At 40.5% G+C, this 21,237-nt stretch overlaps 1 protein-coding gene across 10 annotated transcripts in view; it reads left to right on the forward strand.

The window, feature by feature from the left end:
- The window catches only part of LOC120544010 (unconventional myosin-XVIIIa-like), a 62,930-nt gene extending 42,128 nt beyond the window's left edge, over positions 1-20,802 (forward strand). For 7 of the 10 annotated variants that reach the window (XM_039777496.1, XM_039777497.1, XM_039777491.1 and 4 more), the window contains 16 exons: positions 85-239; positions 1,127-1,250; positions 1,395-1,595; positions 1,971-2,081; positions 2,509-2,613; positions 2,804-2,950; positions 3,169-3,282; positions 4,299-4,415; positions 4,955-5,038; positions 8,161-8,298; positions 8,606-8,791; positions 8,889-9,028; positions 9,703-9,747; positions 13,924-14,046; positions 14,585-15,998; positions 17,915-18,051. In XM_039777496.1, the coding sequence (XP_039633430.1) occupies positions 85-239; positions 1,127-1,250; positions 1,395-1,595; positions 1,971-2,081; positions 2,509-2,613; positions 2,804-2,950; positions 3,169-3,282; positions 4,299-4,415; positions 4,955-5,038; positions 8,161-8,298; positions 8,606-8,791; positions 8,889-9,028; positions 9,703-9,747; positions 13,924-14,046; positions 14,585-15,983 (3,189 nt within the window). In that variant the 3' untranslated portion in view covers positions 15,984-15,998; positions 17,915-18,051. Of the gene's footprint in view, positions 1-84; positions 240-1,126; positions 1,251-1,394; positions 1,596-1,970; positions 2,082-2,508; positions 2,614-2,803; positions 2,951-3,168; positions 3,283-4,298; positions 4,416-4,954; positions 5,039-8,160; positions 8,299-8,605; positions 8,792-8,888; positions 9,029-9,702; positions 9,748-13,923; positions 14,047-14,584; positions 15,999-17,914 lie in introns of all 10 variants that reach the window. The other 3 variants (XM_039777501.1, XM_039777495.1, XM_039777499.1) reach the window with 2 other exon arrangements.
- Positions 20,803-21,237: the final 435 nt, after the last annotated feature.

Below are 21,237 nucleotides of genomic sequence, written 5' to 3' on the forward strand. Positions count from 1 at the left end.
CATTGAACTGTCATACAAGAATAATAAAAAATGTTGTGTTTGTTTGCATGTGTGTGTGTGTGTGTGTGTGAATGTGCCCTGTAGCTGGCTGATTTGCAGACAGATAATGAGGATGTGCTGCGCTCTGTGCAGCAGCTGAAGAAGAAGTGCCAGAAACTGACGGCAGAGCTGCAGGACACCAAGCTTCACTTGGAGGGCCTGCAGAGCCGCAACCATGATCTGGAGAAGAAACAGAGGAAGTCAGTTGCAGTGTCTTCATCTGGCTATCTATTTATCTATCTATCTGTCCGTCCTTCTTTCTTACTTTCATAAACACAAATTACAGAGAACATTTTGCTCTTTTCTCCTTGAAAGGCCTGGCACAGGCATTCTGACCCACACGGCAGAACACTAACGTTTTTTTTTTTTTTTTTATTTGAGTAGTGACTGAGATGTTCTGTAATCTGTGGAATTGCATTAGCTGAGAAAATGACTCAGGCTTTAAGCACTTGAGAAGCTATCGCTGTGGCAGAATGTGATCTCTCCCCTGTGGCTAATTGAAGATGCTCTGTGGGTGAAATTATTTTCAGCTGCGCTTCAGAGAGAAAAACAGGGAATTACAACAAGCTGACAGCATGAAACACTTAGCTGTTAAGTTCACTAACCATAAGTGGTTCTGCCCCAGACAATTGAAGAAAACATTTTGCACATTATTACAACCCAATTGTAAATTGTTTGGTTAATGGAAGGGGATAACAGTTGAAGCTAAAATAGAGGTAGCGCTGACGTGAAGTTGGGGCTCTGTGTCCAGGATAGCCTCAGGCTCAAAGTCTGCTTAGTAACAGCAGTTAAGGTTAGATATTAAGTTAGCAGGCTCAATATTTTAAAATGTTCAAACACATCAATTCACAAAGACATGACAATTCATGATGACAAATTACTTGATGTACCAGTTGTATCTACTACATCTCATGTAGCCTTCTGCAAATTGGCACATATTGGCACTTTGTGTAATTACAGATACACAGTTTACTATGATGCTCAACTGTTCAGCCCGATGGAATCCTACTCTATGTACAATCAACATTTTGCTGAGCTGTGTATTTGTGTGTGTTTGTGTGTGTGTGTGTGTGTGTGTGTGTTCCAGATTTGACCTGGAGCAGAACCAGACTCAGGCCGAGGTACAAAGAGAAAGGAACCAGAGGGAGAAGCTGGCTCGAGAGAAAGACATAATGACTGGTGAGATGTTTAACCTCCGCCAGCAGCTGCAGGTAAGCTACTTTACACTACAGTACACACTTCAAATGTACTCTGATTTCCTCTCTCAGGGACTACATGTCTGCTCTCTCTGCTCTCTATTTGACATAACTGGGCTGGTCCAGATGTGCGCTTTACTTTGTCTCTTCCGCCTGCAGGACAAGGACGTTGAATTGTGCACCGCAAATATGAAGGTGCAGCAGCTGGAGGCCGAGCTACAGGATCTGTCTTCCCAGGAGTCGAAGGACGAAGCCTCGCTGGCCAAAGTCAAGAAGCAGCTTCGCGAGCTCGAGGCCAAGGTGAAAGACCAGGAGGAGGAGCTAGACGAACAGGCTGGGACCATCCAGATGCTGGAACAGGTACAGGGTGGTGCAGATGCGGTATTTCATACCAGTATGGAGCAATATAGTTTTTACTTCTAAAAGCTGCTTATATCACGCTATTCAGTATTTCAAACTGTAATTCTCTAAGTGCAATAACTCAACAAAAAACTGCCTCCTACCCTAATATCCTTCATGTACCATCATGTTGTATACACTTATTTCAAGAAATCATTTTATTAGAGTCTGTCTGTCATTTTGGATTTCTCATTTTGGAAGAAAACCAATAATTATTGTTCTTTTTCATTTTGTGTTTTTTTAAATCTGTGTTTGTGCATTTAATTTATGAGCTGTTACATGTGTATCTGTGTGTGTGTGTGTGTGTGTGTGTGTGTGTCCTCATCATGTACTCAGGCTAAGCTGCGGCTTGAGATGGAGATGGAGAGGCAGCGACAGACCCACTCTAAAGATATTGAGAGTAAGGATGAAGAGGTAGAGGAGATCAGGCATTCTTGCAGTAAGAAGGTAGGTCGTGATCATTCTCACTCTTCAATCTGTGCACATTTTCCCTATACATAGCCTCTCTATCTTGAAATTACAATTGATCTTGCCTGGTCAGGTATTAGCATGTATTAGGAACAACAAGCACAGCTCAACTCACAATCTCAAACATCCACCCAACACAGTATATGCATATTAATAACAAGGTAAATACAACCTAGAATACAAATTGTGTTGGCATTTCTATCTATATTAAAAATTAAAAATTAAATATTTTATTTTGAAAGCTTTGTTGACGGATCTGGAGGCTAGCAGATCTGCTCATGGGGGATCCATTTGTCTTTGAATTGCGAGACCAGCCATGTCTAACAGGATGGTTGATGGCGTGTTATGTCTGACTTTGTTTGTCATCTGTTTGTGCATCCTGACATCCTGTTCATGTGTCCTGCAGCTGAAACAGATGGAGGTGCAGCTGGAGGAGGAGTATGAAGACAAGCAGAAAGTGTTGCGTGAGAGAAGAGAGCTGGAATCCAAACTGCTGACTGCCCAAGATCAGGTACTTCCATCACTCTGCCTCTGGTCTCTGTCAGTGCAGTTAAGTGCGTGCGCTTTAGTGTGCGCCACTTCTTTTGATCGGGAAGAAACTGCCTTTGAGTCTGGAGAGGTGCTGTGGCTTTTTGAAGGAGGATAGAAAAATAGAGTGTGTGTAACATTTACCGGCTAGAAAGGTGTGTTTTGTCCTTCAGGTGAGCCAGAGAGATGTGGAGACGGAAAAGAGGCTAAAGAAAGACTTGAAGAGAACCAAAGTCCTTCTGGCTGATGCACAGATTATGCTGGACCACCTGAAGAGTAACGCCCCCAGCAAGAGGGAGATCGCCCAGCTCAAAAATCAAGTATTCCACCCTATTAAACCCTTTACTGTGTCTCATACTGATACAACATACTGATCCCAACATGAACTTTTGGTCTGTTATCAGAGTATAATTATGTACAGGTTGATAAATCTTCATTCCTCTGCATATCCAGGATAGATCCTATCTATCATATCCAGGGTAGATGTTTGTCTCTCACTTCCTCCCCGTTACCTTTTCCTTCCTCCTGTTTCTCATAGCTGGAGGAGTCAGAGTTCACTTCTGCGACAGCAGTGAAGGCTCGAAAGGGCATGGAGATTGAAATAGAGGACTTGCATATCCAAATGGAGGATGTGGTCAAAGCTAAGATGTCGGTGAGTCTTGACATCTGTCCGCTATGCGTCCCGAGGGTGCCACATACATTGAGTTGTAGAGTGGAACTGCACTAATTGTGTTCCAGTCAATCAATTGAGTAGGCTTGAATGCCAATCGGTTCTGCATATGTTTCGAACACAATATGTTTTTGTGTGTTCATAATCAATAGTGTGTATATTATCACACATAATAATAATGATGATCTATGAAATAATGAAATATGCCTACCCTTTTTTCATCTCGCAATGCAGAAACAGACTTTTTGATAGAATAAGAGTAGTATATTTGATAATAATAATAGTTTATGTAAATGTTTCTATACCCTTCTTTTGAGAAACAAATGAAACTCAAAACAACAAACAACGTTTAATCAATGGAGGGCTTTGCCTATCAAACTTTCACTCTTAACAATGCAGCAGGGCTCTTACATTAACATGCATGCATCATCAAGCCATATTGGGATATTAAAATAATATATGCCCTTTGGCATTTATCTGATTTCAACTTTTTACTCTAATGGATAAATAAGCTTTGTGACTGTTTTTTTTTTTTTTTTTTCTCTCCATCTGCTCATTAATGGCTGTCTCATGAGAGTACCGCCTGCATGTCAGAATCGTAGACTGAGGATGTTGGTGTCTCTGGGGATGACGCACAGAGTGCTGTGTGCCTGCGCTTTGCTTGTTAATTGCTGCATTTATGGCAAGGGAAGGTCTTGTAAATGTGTCAGATTATAGAATGCATATTAAGGGCCTGAGTCTCCCCCCTGAACACTGAGGATGAACTCTAAATAGGACATCACCAGTATGCTGCACTTTTCCCTGCCTAAATGAGCCAATTGATTAGCTCCAATTGGTCTCATCCTCCAGCCAGAACCCCCATCCAGATTGTGTTTCATTGCCATCAGATGAGATTCCAGGACGGCCTGGCCAGCTAATGACCGTTTATCATATTCAATAGCTCATGAATAAATCCTTTCTATACTAAAATGCGTGTGTTTCCTCCTCATTTTGTTCAGTTGGAAGAGCAGGTAAGCCGTCTGCAGAGGGAGAAGAATGACCTGCAGTCTCGTATGGAGGAGGATCAGGAGGACATGAATGAGCTGATGAAGAAACACAAAGCTGCAGTTGCCCAGGTAACCCAAGATGCCTAACACCTTGGTGATCAGTTTGGAAGCCTTGAAAATATGATGTATGAATTCCTCTGGCATCAATGCTCAGACCAAGATCAGACAAAAATAGTGGAATTCCTGTCATTATTTGTATTTGTTTAATTGTATTTAGTTTGAGAAGTTGTCTTTAACACAGGCGTTAACATTCAGTTCTTTTCTGCATGTTAAAGCAGAGTGGCTTTGAGGTTTGGAGGACATATTCTCCTCTAAACACAGTGTGTGCTCTGCAATCAGGGAGATGCAATCTGTGCTACAGCAGATCAAATGACAAATTATTTGGCACAGACATATTATGATCATTAACCATTTGCATTACTGTAAAAGGATGCTTTTTGACAGATAATTGAAGCATACCCCGACACACCCTTTCTCTCTTTCGCACACATATAAACAAACCCTATTTCTCTGACTATGGACTTTGTCTGTGTGTGTGTGTGTGTGTGTGTGTGTGTGTGTGTGTGTGTGTGTGTGTGTGTGTGTGTGTGTGTGTGCGCGCGCACTAGTCTGCCAGGGACTTGAGCCACATCAGTGACCTGCAGGCCCAGCTTGAAGAGGCCACAAAGGAGAAGCAGGAGATCCAAGAAAAGGTACAAGGAAGTATTCAGAAGCACTATAGCTGCCTGCCAGGAAGCTTCCCGCTGCCTCAACACTTCTCTCTGATTAGACCTCAGCTTTTCACTGAGTTTCTCTGATTATTGTGACCAAAAATGCTCAGTTTCTGTGGCAGCTTTCTTCTCAAAAACTGAAATGCAATTTGCATTTAAATAGCAGGAATCAGTGAGGATTTAGAGTAAGGACATACATTGTTCTTTTGCCTCTCATTACTCATATTTAAAAGAAGGGTCATGTACTCAGAAGCTTGTTTCCTATGGTTTAACCAGTTAGTTCAAATGAAAGCACTAATTCTAGTCCTTTTCAACGATTATCTTCAACTTGGTACAGCAGTTTCTGTCTTAGTGATTTATCTCATTTATGGTCTTGTTTGTCATTCGAAAGCCAATGCATCCCTTTATTTTTAAAAATCTGAAAAAATTGTCAGGAAAGTGAAACGTTGGCAGTGGGAAACAAGTATGTAAACAGTGTTAGATAATACATTTTGTTTGTTCATCAGATGACTTAACTATCGATGTGATAAAATGAGATAATTGGACATGATAGCAAAATCTTGTTACTGAACGCTGATAGAATAGAAAAAAATTTGAAGATGCCGATTTACTTTCAAACTAAAAAGCCCTCACATCAGATGCCCACAGCAGAGTCATAATTGAATTGTCAAACCTCTGCTCTATGGGATTTTTGTATTTGCCTGTTGCCTTGCACATTCACGCTCACCCACTACATTTCTATGTAGAGACAAGACGCCCTGAGACATTCATTCGCCTTTTGTGTGTTATTCCAAGTACTGTACATGTGCCCTTTGTCCATATCTCCATATGGACAAGAACACATGTACTGTACTGTGCTATGTTAATGCCCATCTCTTATTTTTCTTCCATTTCGTTTTCAAAACAAAACTTTCTGCATTGTGCTCTAAGGCAATTTAGCTCTGGCATGAGTAATAGTTAAAGCTATGTGTTTTTCAACGAAATTGCTTCGAACTTCGATTAGCAATGTTAGACACTGTTTTGCAGGCTTACCATACCATACATGGCCCCTAAATTGAGGTTGACAGTAGTGGTTCAGAGTGAAATATCTCCAACAACTAATGGTTGGATTGCAATGACATGTACATTCATGTAACTGTAACAATATATCCTTTAAATGTCACATATAATGCTCATTTTCAGGTTCATACTTGTATTTTGGGTTTCTACTAGAACAGATTTACATGCTTTAATGTTAAAAAACTATTTTTTTTTTGTACTGTATTTCTAAATATACCTGAATCCCCCCTCTGTCTTAAAACGCTCCGTTTTAGTGCCTGTCTTTTTAAGGCCCCCTCCCAAAAAAGCCCAGCCTGCTCTGATTGGTCAGCATTTTCGGTTCCTCCGCATCTACACTCTCGTAGTTTCCGCACCGCCATCGCAGCCAGGAAATGACTGTAATGGCACTGTAGCAGCACTTTCTACTATATATAGTATAGTTGTAACATCACAACCGTATGGAAGTCCTGACGGCTCGTTTAAAGGTTCAGTTTCTAAATATGGGCTGTCTGCATTTCACTGTGGATTGAGGGTTTTAATACTACATCTAGACCTGCTTTATAATAAAAAAGACATGGAAATCTGACTTTTTATAATATGGGACTTTAATTCGTATTCCAGCACACAAATAGTGTACGTATAATAATCCCTTCTACCTCAGCTGTACTTTATATTAAGTTCTAATTTCCAAATGTTAACATGCTAACACACTAAACTAAGATGGCTAACTTGAAGTACATTAAAACTTCTAAACATCAGCAATTTAATTGTAAGCATGTTAGCATATTGTACTTACAGCTCACTCACTAACAGCTTTGTATGTGAATTATATGAATCATAAACCTGGAGCTACTGTACAGCATCCCCATCAGACTATTTGTTTAGTTTCTGTATCTGCTGTGCTTGAGTCATCAGCTAAATGATTGAGCCTCGGCATCAATGATGATTATGTGGTAAAAAGGTTAATGCACCTGATTCAGGCCTATGTTGATGATAGCACTTTTATAATAATAGTGCTTTTGTAATAATAGCGTTTCTGACGGAGCACTATTTGTTCAGAGGATAACCTCTAACATGTCATGCGTGTCATGTATTAATGCATGCCTGTTTTCTTTGTTGATGCATTTGTTTGCACAATGAATTTCCTCTGGGCTCTTAAAACTGAATTTACAGTTTACACACTCTGGACTTTCGGAGGGTGTCTTCTTTTAAGTGTTGATATATAGTAGACTAAACAAATTAAATCCATCTGCCTTGAACAGTATGTTTCAAATATAATTTCACTAAAGGACAGAATTGAGCTCTTGCCACCTCCTAACAGCAGACCCTGTTTCTATTAGATTAAGCTGTACGTGTGCCAAAGCTTTGGTCCACTCAGTTATATGCACCCATCAGAAATGTTTTGGCTACACTAGAGACACATAGCAGGCTGTAAGACATTGTTAAAACCTGCCAGAAAAGGCAGAGATAGCCATCTAAAAGCATCTGACCTTGAAGTTGTTATCTCATTCCCAGTAGGAGGGAAATCTAGCTTCCTTAGTAATATCAAAGGAGAGCTCCAAATCCTCCTTGTCTCAGTCCCCCATTAGGTTCCATACAGCCTTTCGGGCTGGTTTTGTTGTGACGTATCTTTCTTCTTTTATCAGTCATGAGAAAATGATTCAGATAGAACGTGCTTTGCATGAAGCTGTGCCCTTTCCCAAAGCCTGTGAAATTACTGTGAGTCGGTGTTACTCAGCCTGAACCACAAGCTCTTCTTTTGACCATTTGTGGTAGAATGGGGGCTTATCTAGAGATCTAGATTATTCAGGCTGGATGCACAATATTTACACGTACCAAGATGGATTAAGTTTACACAAAAAAGGGTGAAAAAGTGAACATTAATTTACTTTTAATACATACACATACACATCAGCACAAAGTATTTCCTAGTTCTTTCTACTTAAGAGGAAGTGGAAAAGCAGAGGTCAAGAAGGAGGTGTGAAGTCAGCGCTTGCTCCTCAGAGAGTTGTGTGTGTTTACATGTATGTATGTATGTACAGTATGTGTTTGTGTCCCTCCTCCAGCTTCATTCACTGCAGAGCCAGCTAGAGTTTCAAGAACAGTCCATGGTGGAAAAGTCTCTTGTGTGCCGTCAGGAGGCCAAGATCCGTGAGCTGGAGACCAAGCTGGAGTATGAGAGGACACAGATCAAACGCTTGGAGGTGAGATAATCCTCTTTGTCTTGTAAGTGTAAAAGACATGCTTAGTAAACATATGAATGCAAATTTGACATTACATTTTCTATATATCAAGATGTAGAAATTATATAAAATGAGGGTATGAAGCCCCTTGCATAGCTCCATATCTTTGAGTTGCTGGTTAAGAAAAGCATCCACCATGGGAAGTTTTGACATGCTTTAAGGGACAAACATTTAAGAGTAAATACAGAACAAAGGATATCATTGCATCACAAGAGTTGTTCACTTTTGTAAGTACAAGTTCTCTCGCTTCACCTCAAATCCTCTCCAGAGCCTGGTGGGTCGTCTGAAGGAGAACCTCGAAAAGTTGACAGAGGAGAGAAACCAACGCATTGCTGCAGAAAACAGGGAGAAGGACCAGAATAAGCGAATGCAGAGGCAGATAAGAGACATGAAAGAAGAAATGGGAGAGCTGTCCAAGAAGGAGGCCGAGGCCAGCCGGAAGAAGCATGAATTGGTAAGGCTTTGAGTGCTGGGAGACTTGATACGATTCACTGGAGTTCACACTAGAGGAGGTAACACATGCTTCGTCTATGCTGTGATCCTTTCACCAGGAAATGGACATCGCAAGCTTAGAGGCGGCAAATCAGAGTTTACAAGTTGACATCAAGCTGGCCTTCAAGAGGATAGGTGACCTGCAGGCTGCCATAGAGGACGAGATGGAGAGTGATGACAATGATGATTTAATCAACAGGTACAGCGCAGCTTTAACCTTCACAAAAGAAAGATGCAATTGCCTTTGCTTCAATAGATCTGTAATGTGTGCTTGGTACATCAGGGGAAACTGTGCTGTAGCTAGAGGCCTGAGTACCAGCGCAAGTTATCTTGCTGCACGGAACTTAGAAAATGAGAGCTGCTAGTTCTTTTAAGTAGCCTGTCAATCTCAACTTGCGTCTTTTCATTCTCTATTTCCCACATCTTCCGACATCAATTTCTCCCTAACCTCCTCAGTACTCTGTGAGTCATATTATACTTTGTCTGTTATCCAAATACACATGGTTCATTCGGCTCCCTGCTTCTAACCTTTTCTCTTTTGCGCTGCTTTCCCCTGTTTGGTAACTTATTCCATCTTTGCAGAGGGGTTGAGGTTATGCTAGCTCTGAGCGCACTGTGGTAAACACTGACTGCAGTAATACAGACCTTTAAAAAGGAAGACATTACACACAACACCTTTGTTCGAGATGAGGCCGGCTACAGCATGAGTTGATTTACCGAGTCAGTGCTTTACAATAGTGATTTTATGTGCCTGTGTAAGTGTAAAGCTATTTATTTGCTGTTATCTTAGTATGTCCTCTTTTTGCACTGTTTGTGTCTCACCTTCTCTTTTTTCCTTGTTCCCCTTTTTGGTGTTTTCCACACTTCTGGCAGCTTGCAAGACACGGTGACAAAATATCAGAAAAGAAAGAACAAAACGTGAGGATGGAAAATGCATCCTTTGTTTCTGTCATTATGGTTTTTTTGCACGTTTTTCTTTCTCACACATTTCAACCACAAGAGAGAATAATGCAGTATTCCTTATCATCTCTGTTTGTGTTGTTCACAATAACACTGTGAGGAGAAGTCATTTTAAAAAGAATGGAAAGCTGTGTCTGTGGTTTACATCTCTGATAAAAGCTCAGCTTCAGGGATGGCCCCGGTGTTTCTTTTAGTTTAGTTTTATTTTGTGCCAAGTGTCCGGAGGTGTCTGTACACAGTCGGCCTCGTTGGAGATTCCAGGGCTTGTTTTTCTACCTTCAAACATCAAGAAGTTATTTGAAAAATCTGATGGCACACAGAATACTTTGCAGAATGTAAACTAGAATGGCAAATAGACTCAAAATGACAACGGCATTCTCCTTTAAGCCAGTCTCACTGCTATAGAAAATATGAATAAAAAAACAGTAACAGTGTTACAGACCTGCGGTAATACTGCATCATTTTTTCCATGAATCTTTTTTTCGTCAGACATTTGCCTCATCATACACCTTCATCATTTTGCACTAAACTCCACTGATTCTTACCCGTCTTCTACTCCTCTGATGGTTTTTCAAAGCACCTGCAACCACAGGCCACATCTCACTGAGTTTGTACGGGGAATACACTGTGCATTATTTTCACTTTATATGTCCATTTAAAATCAAAAATATAACATGGTAAGCAAATTTACAATATTAGTTGTTTAACACACAAAAAAAAAGTCTTGTTTTTCCTTTTGATTTACGTATGATATGAAGCGAGGAGAAATCATTACAGTACCGGTTGAAAACAAACTAAAAATGAAACAAATATGCATTTGGACAAATTTTGGGCATACTGTATGCTCTTACAAAGAATAGGACTAAAAATGCTATGCATTTTCGCGTAACTGTGATGCTTGTGACTGTGAAATGATTGCAGCACATTGTCTGTCCACGGCTGCACAGTCAGCAAGTGGTGCATGACAGTGATGGCAATGTGCGCTACTGAAATGTTTTCACCCAAAAGCTGTTGATTTCCATGCATGCAGGTACTCCACTAATTCAATTTCATTGCATTGTGTTGTGAAACATTTAACTTTAAATACAAATTTTCACCTTGCTTGCTTGTAATATGTGTAATCATTGATTGCGAATGTTAATGATATTCTTTTGACTGACTGAATCCCTTTTTCTTTCAGTTTTTATATAGTGAAAGAAATCCCTGTGGCATGTTAAATAATTTAAACCTTCATCAGAGCGTAGTAAATAAATGTAGTCTTCAGTTTGTAGCGGATATACCCATCCATAATTTCCCGCTTTATCCTCTGATTGCTTCTTCAGAGAGACATGGCGTCACACTCTTTATATGCTTTTTTTTGTTATCCATTTTTCATCAGACAACCCGTGTGTATCAGCGCTTTTCTTTTTGTGCAACTCAAGGAAAAGAGCAATGATTTTTTTCCGTGTTTACTTAATTGCATTTTTCCCTCCTTCGACATCATTGCATTAACAGCATGGATGAACAATAACGGAGGAGGTGATTTTTCTTATAATTATGAAGTGGATTTTCCAGATGATTTACATTACTATTCAGTAATTTTGTAGTCAGTGCTTCAAAACAGAGGTGACAATAGCTGGATTATTATTATTATTATTATTATTATTATTATAGGGGGAGATAACAGAAGTTGAATTAGTGTTTTTCAAGATGGACTTCCATTACAGTCTGCAGCAGGCTATAATTCAAGTACGGGGGTTGCATATAATGTAGGAGTGCAAACGATGTAAGGGCTTCCATCAATGTGGATTGACTGGAATTGTTGCATTTGTTTCTACTTTTGTACGACTTTTTAACATAAATTGAAGCCCAATGTTGTTTTTTTTCATCAATATATAATTAGCTTATGTTGAACAGTTACCTTTTAAACATGGTGTTGGTACCACGAGTGCTAAACTGATAGAACCAAGCCATACGAGATTTGATGCTGAGTCTTAGTATTTGTGACAAAGATTTACAACCAGTGCAGGCCAATTGTCAGAAGCTATTAATGTTCACTTCTAAATTCTTGGGGCTTGTTTGTATCTACGAGCCTCAGGACTGGTTAGCTAGTAGTGTGGGGCCAAGGACAAATTGTTTGTGACACCATTTGCACAACACTCAATTGCAAGCCACCTTTTATTTTGTGTGTGTCGGCGTGTGTGTGCATGTTCAAGAGAGGGGGAAAGAGGGAGATAATTTTGTTGTGGGCTGGTTTTAGTATTTTGTTGTGTGATATATCATGTTGAAAAAGTCACAGTATCACAGAGATGACAAATGGGCAGCATGTGTAATCAACTTTTAGTATTAATGAACCTATTATCTTGTTTCGGTGGGTGTTTATCACTTGTATTTAGCATGCAGTAGAGAAGAGAGGCAGTGGAAAATAAAGGGATGATATAACAGCTGAACTTGGACTCACAATTTTAGCTCGCTGCCTCTTGAAGCACCTCTCAAACTCTGAAATTAAAAGGTTTTCCTGTAGAAAATAACATAATCAGGCCGTTTAGTCTCTCTGGGATCATCATTACCTTCCACCCAGAAAGCCTGGCTCCGTAAGGTGGATGATGAGAAAGTTAAATGTGTTAATTCTCTTAGAAATCTTGAAAGCCTGAATACCATTCAGTCCAAGAATCCGAGCTCTGTGCTCACTCCCTCACAATACTCACACACCACCGGCGTCGACACCACCTCTCTGGTGTAAAAAAACCCAACAACCTAGCTTTTAGGCAGACCACCAAAAAAATTGAAGGGAGCTGAAGGGACACTTTGTTCTCTGAGGAAACGTGACTGAATCTGTGACACAAAGCTTGGTGACAAAGGAAATGGTACGCTGTTCACTGGGAGACCTACATAGATGGATATGTGGTATGTGGACAAATGATAGAGCTCGGCAGTCTGGCTGTCATCTCACACCTCTGTGAATATTGTGTTTGCTCCTTATAAACATTTTTCCAAGATTTTGCAACATGTTTCAAGGCTCAGATGGATAAGGTAGTCCGAGAATAAAAATCTGGAATTGAAAATTGTTGTCCTGCTCTGAAACCAAAAAGTATATAATGGATGTAAATGTAATTTTCTCTGACAGAGCTTACCCGAGCAACACAAGTCAATTGTAGTTTAGGCCCGTGTGAACATATGCATCTCTGTGAATGTGAAAATTAATTTTCACACACCGTGTAGGCAAGGAAGACAGTGTATCTAGCACTGTAGTTGGAAGCAGTGTGTGCTCAAATAAATGGAGGATTCTTCATTAAATTCAGCTCCCCAATACATTTTGTTTTGACTTAGATGCTATGCCACTCTACCTTCCTCTTCCTCACCATTTCTCGTCACATTAACCTTCTAGGACAACAGGATACATAATTCAGAAAATGTACCGTGTATTTGGAATGAATGAGGATTGACCTTATCCAGGTGGGATCTGCAGAGCTTTTTCATTGGGATCCACAGGTCTCTGTATATTGATTGTTATGTCAAGCATAGGGCCACAGGGCTGTCTTCTGGCTCCACTCCAATAACAATCACCAGGAGCAGGTGACATGCCACACATATGCTAGCATCACAGAACCTGCTAATTATGCCTCCAATAGCTTGATCTATATTCTGCCTAGATCACTCATCCACAACAGCTGAACATTTGGTAAAAAAACATTATTATGATTATGTTATTATTGTATCACATAATCATGCTTAACCGTGGCCTGTCTTTAAATATAATAAGAGAAGGAATACAATTGTGACATGACTAACAAGAGGCTGTGATATGTGAAAACTAACCATTATTTTTGCCTGTGTAATTCCTGCGAGGGTACACTGCATAGAGTATTCACACAACAAGTCATTTAGTCTCATTTCTTGTCAGTAAATCTACTTAAATTGATTCTGAACTGTTGCACAAAGCAGATTAAGGCAGATTATTTTAATAGTATCAAGAAGCTCAGAGGGGATTTAAGAAAATTGTTAAAGGAGGATGATTTGAGTTAAAAACAAGTGGAATTACCTCACTTGATTGCAAGATTGTTGCACTCGAAGATGTAAAAAGGACTTGTTAAGATGAATATCTTTGCTGTCTTGTGTTGGAGTCAAAGTCTAGCTGATTCTTTTTCTTCGCAGTGGGGATGAGACGGAAACAGATTCCGAGGTGGAGGACCGGGTGGATGGAGTTAAGTCTTGGCTCTCGAAGAACAAAGGCTCCACCAAGACCCTGTCAGATGAGGGAAGTCTGAAGAGCACCAGGTTAGTGCCCACATCCTTGTGCATCATGAAAGGTAACCATGTACATCCCTGTGGTATCGCAGTGATAAAAGTTCCCACATTCCCATCCGTAAAAAGGCCCAGGATTACCTGGGGCAGTTTGCAACAGAAGGACGGGTATTTCATGTGATTAAAGGTGTCATCTCTCTCTCCCAGTAATCTGTCTAATGACAGGAGGCGGAACAGGGAAGAGGCTGCTGTCATATTTATTGAAGTGGCCCGTGGCCAGTTGGCACGCCTGCTTAATGACGCAGAGTTAGATAGATCTCCTCAATGGTTGACAGCCTCACTTTCTACAGTGTATACTGTACATAACCGCAATACACTTTTGACTGGTCCCAAGGACATAATGAAATAGACAAATATAATATTCTGCCAAGGTTCCAAAAGTCTCAGTTACCACATAAAGCATGTTGCAAAGATGGCATTACAAATTTCTTTAAGTATGTGGAGATCTGATTTCTTTTGTTTTTGTCTTCTGTTGGTTGTCTCTGGTGTCCATTGCAATGTTACCCTTTAGATATTCTGCAAATGCAGATAGCAAGGAGGTAAAAGAAAGTAAGGAGAAGATGAATGACGGCAGCAAAGACGTAAAAGAGGTAGAGCAGAACAGATCGGTGTCTGTCATGAGTTCCTTAAGCTACAGAAAGCGATCCAACCTGAAAGACTCCATAGGGGGGACAGGCGATGAGAGCTCCTTGTTCAGCACTCTCAAAGAACAGCCTGACGCACCAGACCAGGCCTCTATTCGCAAAGCCAAGTCGAAGTCTGGAGGGCTTCAGGAGGATTGGAAGAGGAGCCAGTCACAGGACGACTTAGACGACAAAGGCTCAGTCATCTCCTTGGCCTATTCTGAAGCTACCAGCAGAGCCAAGAAGGGCCTGGAGTCCCGCTGGACCTCCCGCAGCAGCCCTGAGTTTGATAAGGAATCCATGGTGTCCTCTGTGGCTCCCAGCAGGATGTCCACCAGGAGGGGCATGTTGGACATGGATGATGACAATAAGTCGACCATCAGCAGCGTGAGCCGCTCCAGCCCCCGCTCACTGCATCGCAGCAGCTCTTGGAAAGAGGACAGACGCAGTGGCTCACGCCTGTCCCTTGCCCGCAGCTGTGGCCTTAGTGAATTCGGCCTGCATGTAGATGATGACGACGATGATGATCGTAGTGTGGCTTTTACTGAGGGGGGGACTTCATCTTTCAGTCCCCTCTCCCGGAGCTTTTCTACCCCAGCCCAGCCACGCTCGTCAGATGGCACTCTGCCAGACTCATCTGACGTCAAAACAGTCACCCACCGCAACTACTTGGACCCTGACTTGGAGGCTGCCATCAATGAGGTGCTGAGCTTCAAACCCATTAAGTTCAAGCGCAGTAAACTTGATGAGTCTAGTGGTGAGGAAGAGGATGAGAAGAAGGGGCCAGGAAGCGAGGACAGTAGGAAGAGAGGAGAAGACGAGGGGCTCGGCTGCAGCACATCCAGCCTGCGTCGCTCTGCGTCCGGCTCTGCTCTGGACTGCAGCCATCGGCCATCCAGCACCCTAAGCACCAGCAGCTCCCGCAGTCGGAAAGATAAAAAGAGCAAAGTCTCTCTTTCCGACGACTCCTCCTCAGACGATCGTCACAGCAGGAAGAGCTCATGGGGGAAGAAGGGCAAGAAGTCCAAGAAGAGATCTAAGAAGAAGCAAAGTGAGTCTGAGGATTCCTCTTCTTCCTCAAAGTCGTCCTCGTCCTCTTCCTCTTCCTCCGACTCGACCATCTCCTACCGCAGCTCCAGCAGTGTTAAAAGGGCCCCGAAACAACCATCTGATGATGACGAGGAGCCTGCAGGGCGTAGGCCATCTAGCAAGATGGAAACCAAGAAGAAGCAGAAGAAGATCGATAGCTTGGTGATGAAGTACCGCTACAAGCCTGACAGTGACTGATGCCGACAGTGGAAGGTGATGCTTGGTGTGATAATAACCCAGGAGCCTGGCATAACCAAAACTGATTTGGGATCTTTCACTGAATGTACTAACTTAGTTTGCCGTGTGTGAATGTTTGTAATTCTTTTGACTCTGATACGTTAATGCTGATTTGTAGTCTGCTAGATAAACCCTAGCTACGTGTTTCGAAGGTCACATTGGCCAATTAGTGCATGCCACTGTTTGTTTCTCTCTGCTCCTGCCAACATTTGTCCTCTTTTAAGAAGAAGAATTTACTGCAGCACACTGAAGTTATTCCTCTAGTTTGCCTCACTGACAGTCACTTCAGTTTTATATTTATATGTCATTATAAACAGCTGCAGATACATTTAATTGAGGATTGCAGTGTTTCTCTTGATGTTGTGTTTGATGCTTTTATAATGACATAGTGTTGAGAGAGGGTAGATGGCTGTGGCTGTTCTTCAAGCACAAACAGATGTTGGCAATTAGGCAAAAACTAAATTACAATTTTTTTTCCTCTAACATGTTAACTGACAAGAGTTCAAAGATGTGTGATATGACTGTTGGTATTACTTGATGTGAATACTTTGCATTATAATTAAAACGCTACGTTTAGCTCTGTGCTTCAAAAGCCTATCTATTTTGAGAGTCATTTTACTGACAGTTTGAGCATCTCTGCCTCCTGTGTGAATTTCAAAAATGCATGTCAGCGGGCTTTTCATTTTTCATTTTTTTTCCTTTGTCCTTGAACATGTTTGCCTCTCTAGTTAGTTAACACTGGTTCTTTCTATAGATTGAATCACTGTAGGGTGAATTAAGACTGTTTGTTTAAGTGGACTAAATATCATGCTGGCACATATGTGGCCATGTCAAAAATATATGAACATGATATAATATGATCTTTTGAGCACTCTGAGTGTGTTCAAAATGTAATCTGTAACACCACTAGAGAGCTCCCACACTACCAGTTTGCCAAGATCACTGTGCATCAACAACAGCTAAACCCAAAGAAATGATTAAAACGCCTCCTTTAAACAAAGTGTTACTTTCACTATAGACAAACACACCTGTAAGTAATTTCAGTTCTCATTCATAGCACTCGTTTTCAATATGGTAATATGGGAACGTCATGCTTGTTTTGACTAATTAAACATCTTGAAACACCGACATGCAGCAGTTTCTATGACAAGACTGGAACACTGAGTAATTAAGCCCTTTTCAAATATCTAATACTTCAAAATACATAGGTATTAGGTTGTGGATAATTGCAAATAGAGTGAATACAGTTCAGCTTGCTCAGTGTGGGTGTTATTGTGCTGAAAGGACATGTTTCAGTTTTTTGTGTATGTATTATAGGGCAGTGGTCATGGCAGCATGGATGTATAAAAGCTCTACGGTTGGTATTCAAGAGTGCTTGTCATGCCGTATGTTGTCATGACAACATAATCAAAGGATGTAAAGCCCCGGTTTTAAATGACCTTTAATAATTGTGGTCGACGATGACACCGGACATTTACCTTATTACTGTAACTGCACAAACTATTTACTAACATGTGAGCCACATGCATGGCTTTCCTTATTTTGTTAAAAGATAAGATTTTCTTGTGATGATTTCTGTGGGTTACTCCCAGTAACACTGTTTCATCTAAGACCGTATATAATCTCTGTGATGCATTTTTACTATATGCTAATTAAAAATACAAAAAAAAACAACCATGGTAACAATGTGCACATATGCTATGCACACCTCAGGGGATGTGTTGTTTACTGCCTGGGGAAGAGTGTAATCTCACAGCCTAAATTGCTTGTGGTTTCCCATGCCATATTTTTATAACAGCTCCCCTTCTCTACACCTTTCAGTTTTGTTTCTACTGTAAGTAGCCAAGTAATGATATAATGGTGTGTCTGTGTGTGTGTGTTGACCCCTATAGCCCTTCTGTGTGCCGCAGACACCTGAGTCTTGGCAGGTCTGATGAAGAGGATGAAGTGGACAGAGACTCCAGCAGGCAGTCTCTGAGACAGAGCGACAGCGAAGGCACATTGGCAGAGAGCGCATCGTAACCCAAACTCAGGTCACCTCGTCTTTTCAGTGACATCCAACACACAGGAGGGACACAATTCTTTCCCCACAACTTCTCAGCCAGCAGGAGAGCTGCATGGACAGAGAAAGAACACTGTTTTCAGATAGTTTAACTGGGGCTTTTTATCGTATTTCACTTATTATTGAACACTAATTCACATCATAAATTGATGTTGCTTCTATGGTAAATATGTGCTTTTTCTGTTTTATTTAACACAACGTATTGAATAAGTTAGGCACTACAGAACAGGGAAGTAAAGCACTATCAAAAGAACTTCTGCTTTATTTATAAGAGCTGCTTTTCAGGCAAATTTAAGCTCTCCTCTGCACTCTCCTCTGACTATTCAGATAGCTTTGCCAGGAGGATTTAGATAAGCCCGCTCTGGCTACATTTCTCCAAGAAGTTCTGACCAGCCATTAAGACCGCTCTTATCTCTTCCCCATTAATGTGGACTAGCGCGTTGGGAGGAATTAACCCATTTTTAATTAATTATCTTGCTGTACGTTTACATGTGGCTCTTGTTCCAAGTTTGAGATATCCATCATTTGAACAAAGTGATGCTAGGCTATGATTGCTGACATCAAATTAAAAATAATTTCGGAAAATACATTTCTATTTGAACTAAGCTGTTAGATATGATGCATATGTTTGCATATGGATTTAAAGCAACATCTGATCTACATGTGTATACATAGGCTACATAGATATATAATATATGTGGAATCAAAGCCTTTACATTAAGTCTTTTATTAAGATAAGGTTAATGTTGTTTCGCTGATTTATTCTTATCTTTTGGTGGAGTTCATGACGTAATACTTTTGGTTTGGCTCTCTTGAGGCTCACTCATGCTTTTGTCCACTTGTGTCATATGTATTAAGGATCAAACGGACGCATTTCTTTGCTTTTATACAGGAGCTTTCTGTAGAGCCTTTGAGACCTTGCAGATGCAGAAATGCAGAGATGTGTGGTGTTTTTTAGGATGCACAAACACTGGATTTCTGCTGTATATCATGAATTAAAGCTCCTTCTCATGTTGAATCCTGCACAATAATATTCCAGTATAATGAACTCCATTTTAATGTTTCAATTGCATTTTGAAGTTACTTGTTAAATGTGTACAGTGCAGATTGTCTTGAATTGAGGGATTTTTTTCGGCCATATTGGTAAGCAGAAAAATAATTGCATAATTTTCATCACCACATGGTCCTCCCATTTTAAGGTGCCAAAGACTTGTGTTCAATAAACTGGTGATATTTTGCAAATTATAAAATTTGGGATTGGGACTTTTAGAGGTTATTTGTGACTGCCAATGAGCAGCACTCATATTATGATATTGAGTTATTCCCAGGCTGTGTTTTCGAAGGGTTTTCCATGTCAGATTCTTGTTTATTTGTACTCCATCTGACATGTGTCTGGACAGCAATGATGCCTGTGTACTCTGTATTAGACAGCTAAAATACTGCCCAAATACCCTTGAATTAAAGCGAGTCTGCTCTTATATGTCAATACCTTTATTTGATTTGTTGCTGTCCAGACACACATGAATCTTGCTAGTTCTTTCTATATTTTTTCTTACAGAACTATAACAATTTCCTAAGACCTTATGCATTTTTAACTATTTAAAATGCATGTAGGTAGATTTGAATATAAAAGCATATACAGCATATGTGCATGTGGACTGTCTGCACGTGTGCAAAGAAAAGATTCAAGTGTCTGGATTGTTATTTGCATATCTTCTCAGAAGAGGCTAATCTGCATTTCCTGTCTTATTTTCTTTGCTTCGCACATGAATATTAATGTGGAACACAGGAAACTTTGATGTCAGTGATTCAGAATAGACTTGTTAAACGAAAAAATATATTTTAAGTGTCATTGCCTCTAAGTTGGAGTTGCTTGGCATTACACAACATTTTTCAAATGTTTGTTCATACGTTTCATTTTGTCATCTTTTGAAAAGGCTTGTCTATTTTCATTATTGAACAGATCATTTGTGATATGAGTGATTTTGGGATTTTTTTTTTTTTTCTGGAGATTTTTTTTTGTAAATATATTCTGTTTACAGAATCAGTGTTCGCTTGCTGTAATTGCAAAGAGGTATAATTTGGATGCATATTTGTTTCACATTCACCACTGTCAGACAGTTGGAGAAAAGGAGGCAGGACGTTTTTTTCCCCCAAAAAAACAAGCCATTGGTGTGTTTGATTAATTTTAGCTCATCCGCCTCAGAGTAACTTCTCATCATACCCATCCACTTTTCCCACGAGAGTACAGAGGAAACAAACAATTCATTGAAATGATTAATTCTGAGCCGCTGGAATACTGAATTGCTCACACTACCTTGCAACACATGGGTTGTTAAAATGCACAGCTACACAGTTCAAAACCGCGCTCGGGGCGAATTCAGGAAGATCAAAAACCGAGAGCAAGCACAGTCTTCCTCCCCGCATCAATCTTTATTTTTACATAGGTGAAGCTTAGATAGATTTAAAAGGATTGATGGTTTTAGATTACCACCTTGGCTGGCATTCACACACTGTGTGTTTTGCTTTAAAGAATCCCCTATTTATCCAACCAATCTGTAGTCCTCAGTCATTCCTATACACAACCTGTTCTGGCGCTTCACTATGTGCCAGGGAGCTTTTGCTGTAATTTCACTTGACTTGCGTGCACCCTCTGGGTGGCTGCATGTTTCTGCTTAAAGGCTTTCCATTGAGTGACAGATTAAATTCTGCTCCTGATTTTAGTTGTTTTGGCTCTAACACTGTTTCACAAGCCACTGGAGCAGCAAGTCATTAGCTCGACAAAGCCAAGCAAGCCTGTGTTTACCGTGCCACCCTCCTTGTTATTTAGACAGAATTGTTTGGCCACCGACATTTGCTGCACTGGAAGTCTATCCATAGACAGGCCTACCATATGTAGAATGCCACTAGTCTTAACATTACTGCACATATGTTCTTTTTTGCTTATTGAGTTGAGCATCAGCATATGTTGTTTCCTCATTTCTTTTACATTTCATCTATAATATGTCTGGAATTGTGTACTTTTCTTGATATATCATGGAAACTACTTGCCTCTTCAAACTAAATTCTAGGTCAGTATGGACAAATATGCACCTTTTAAAAGTACAAAGCAGATGGAGGACAGCCAAACTAAGTTTCTCTTAAATCAAACCG

Source organism: Perca fluviatilis, chromosome 16 (assembly GCF_010015445.1).
Source record: "Perca fluviatilis chromosome 16, GENO_Pfluv_1.0, whole genome shotgun sequence".
NCBI lineage: Eukaryota > Metazoa > Chordata > Actinopteri > Perciformes > Percidae > Perca > Perca fluviatilis.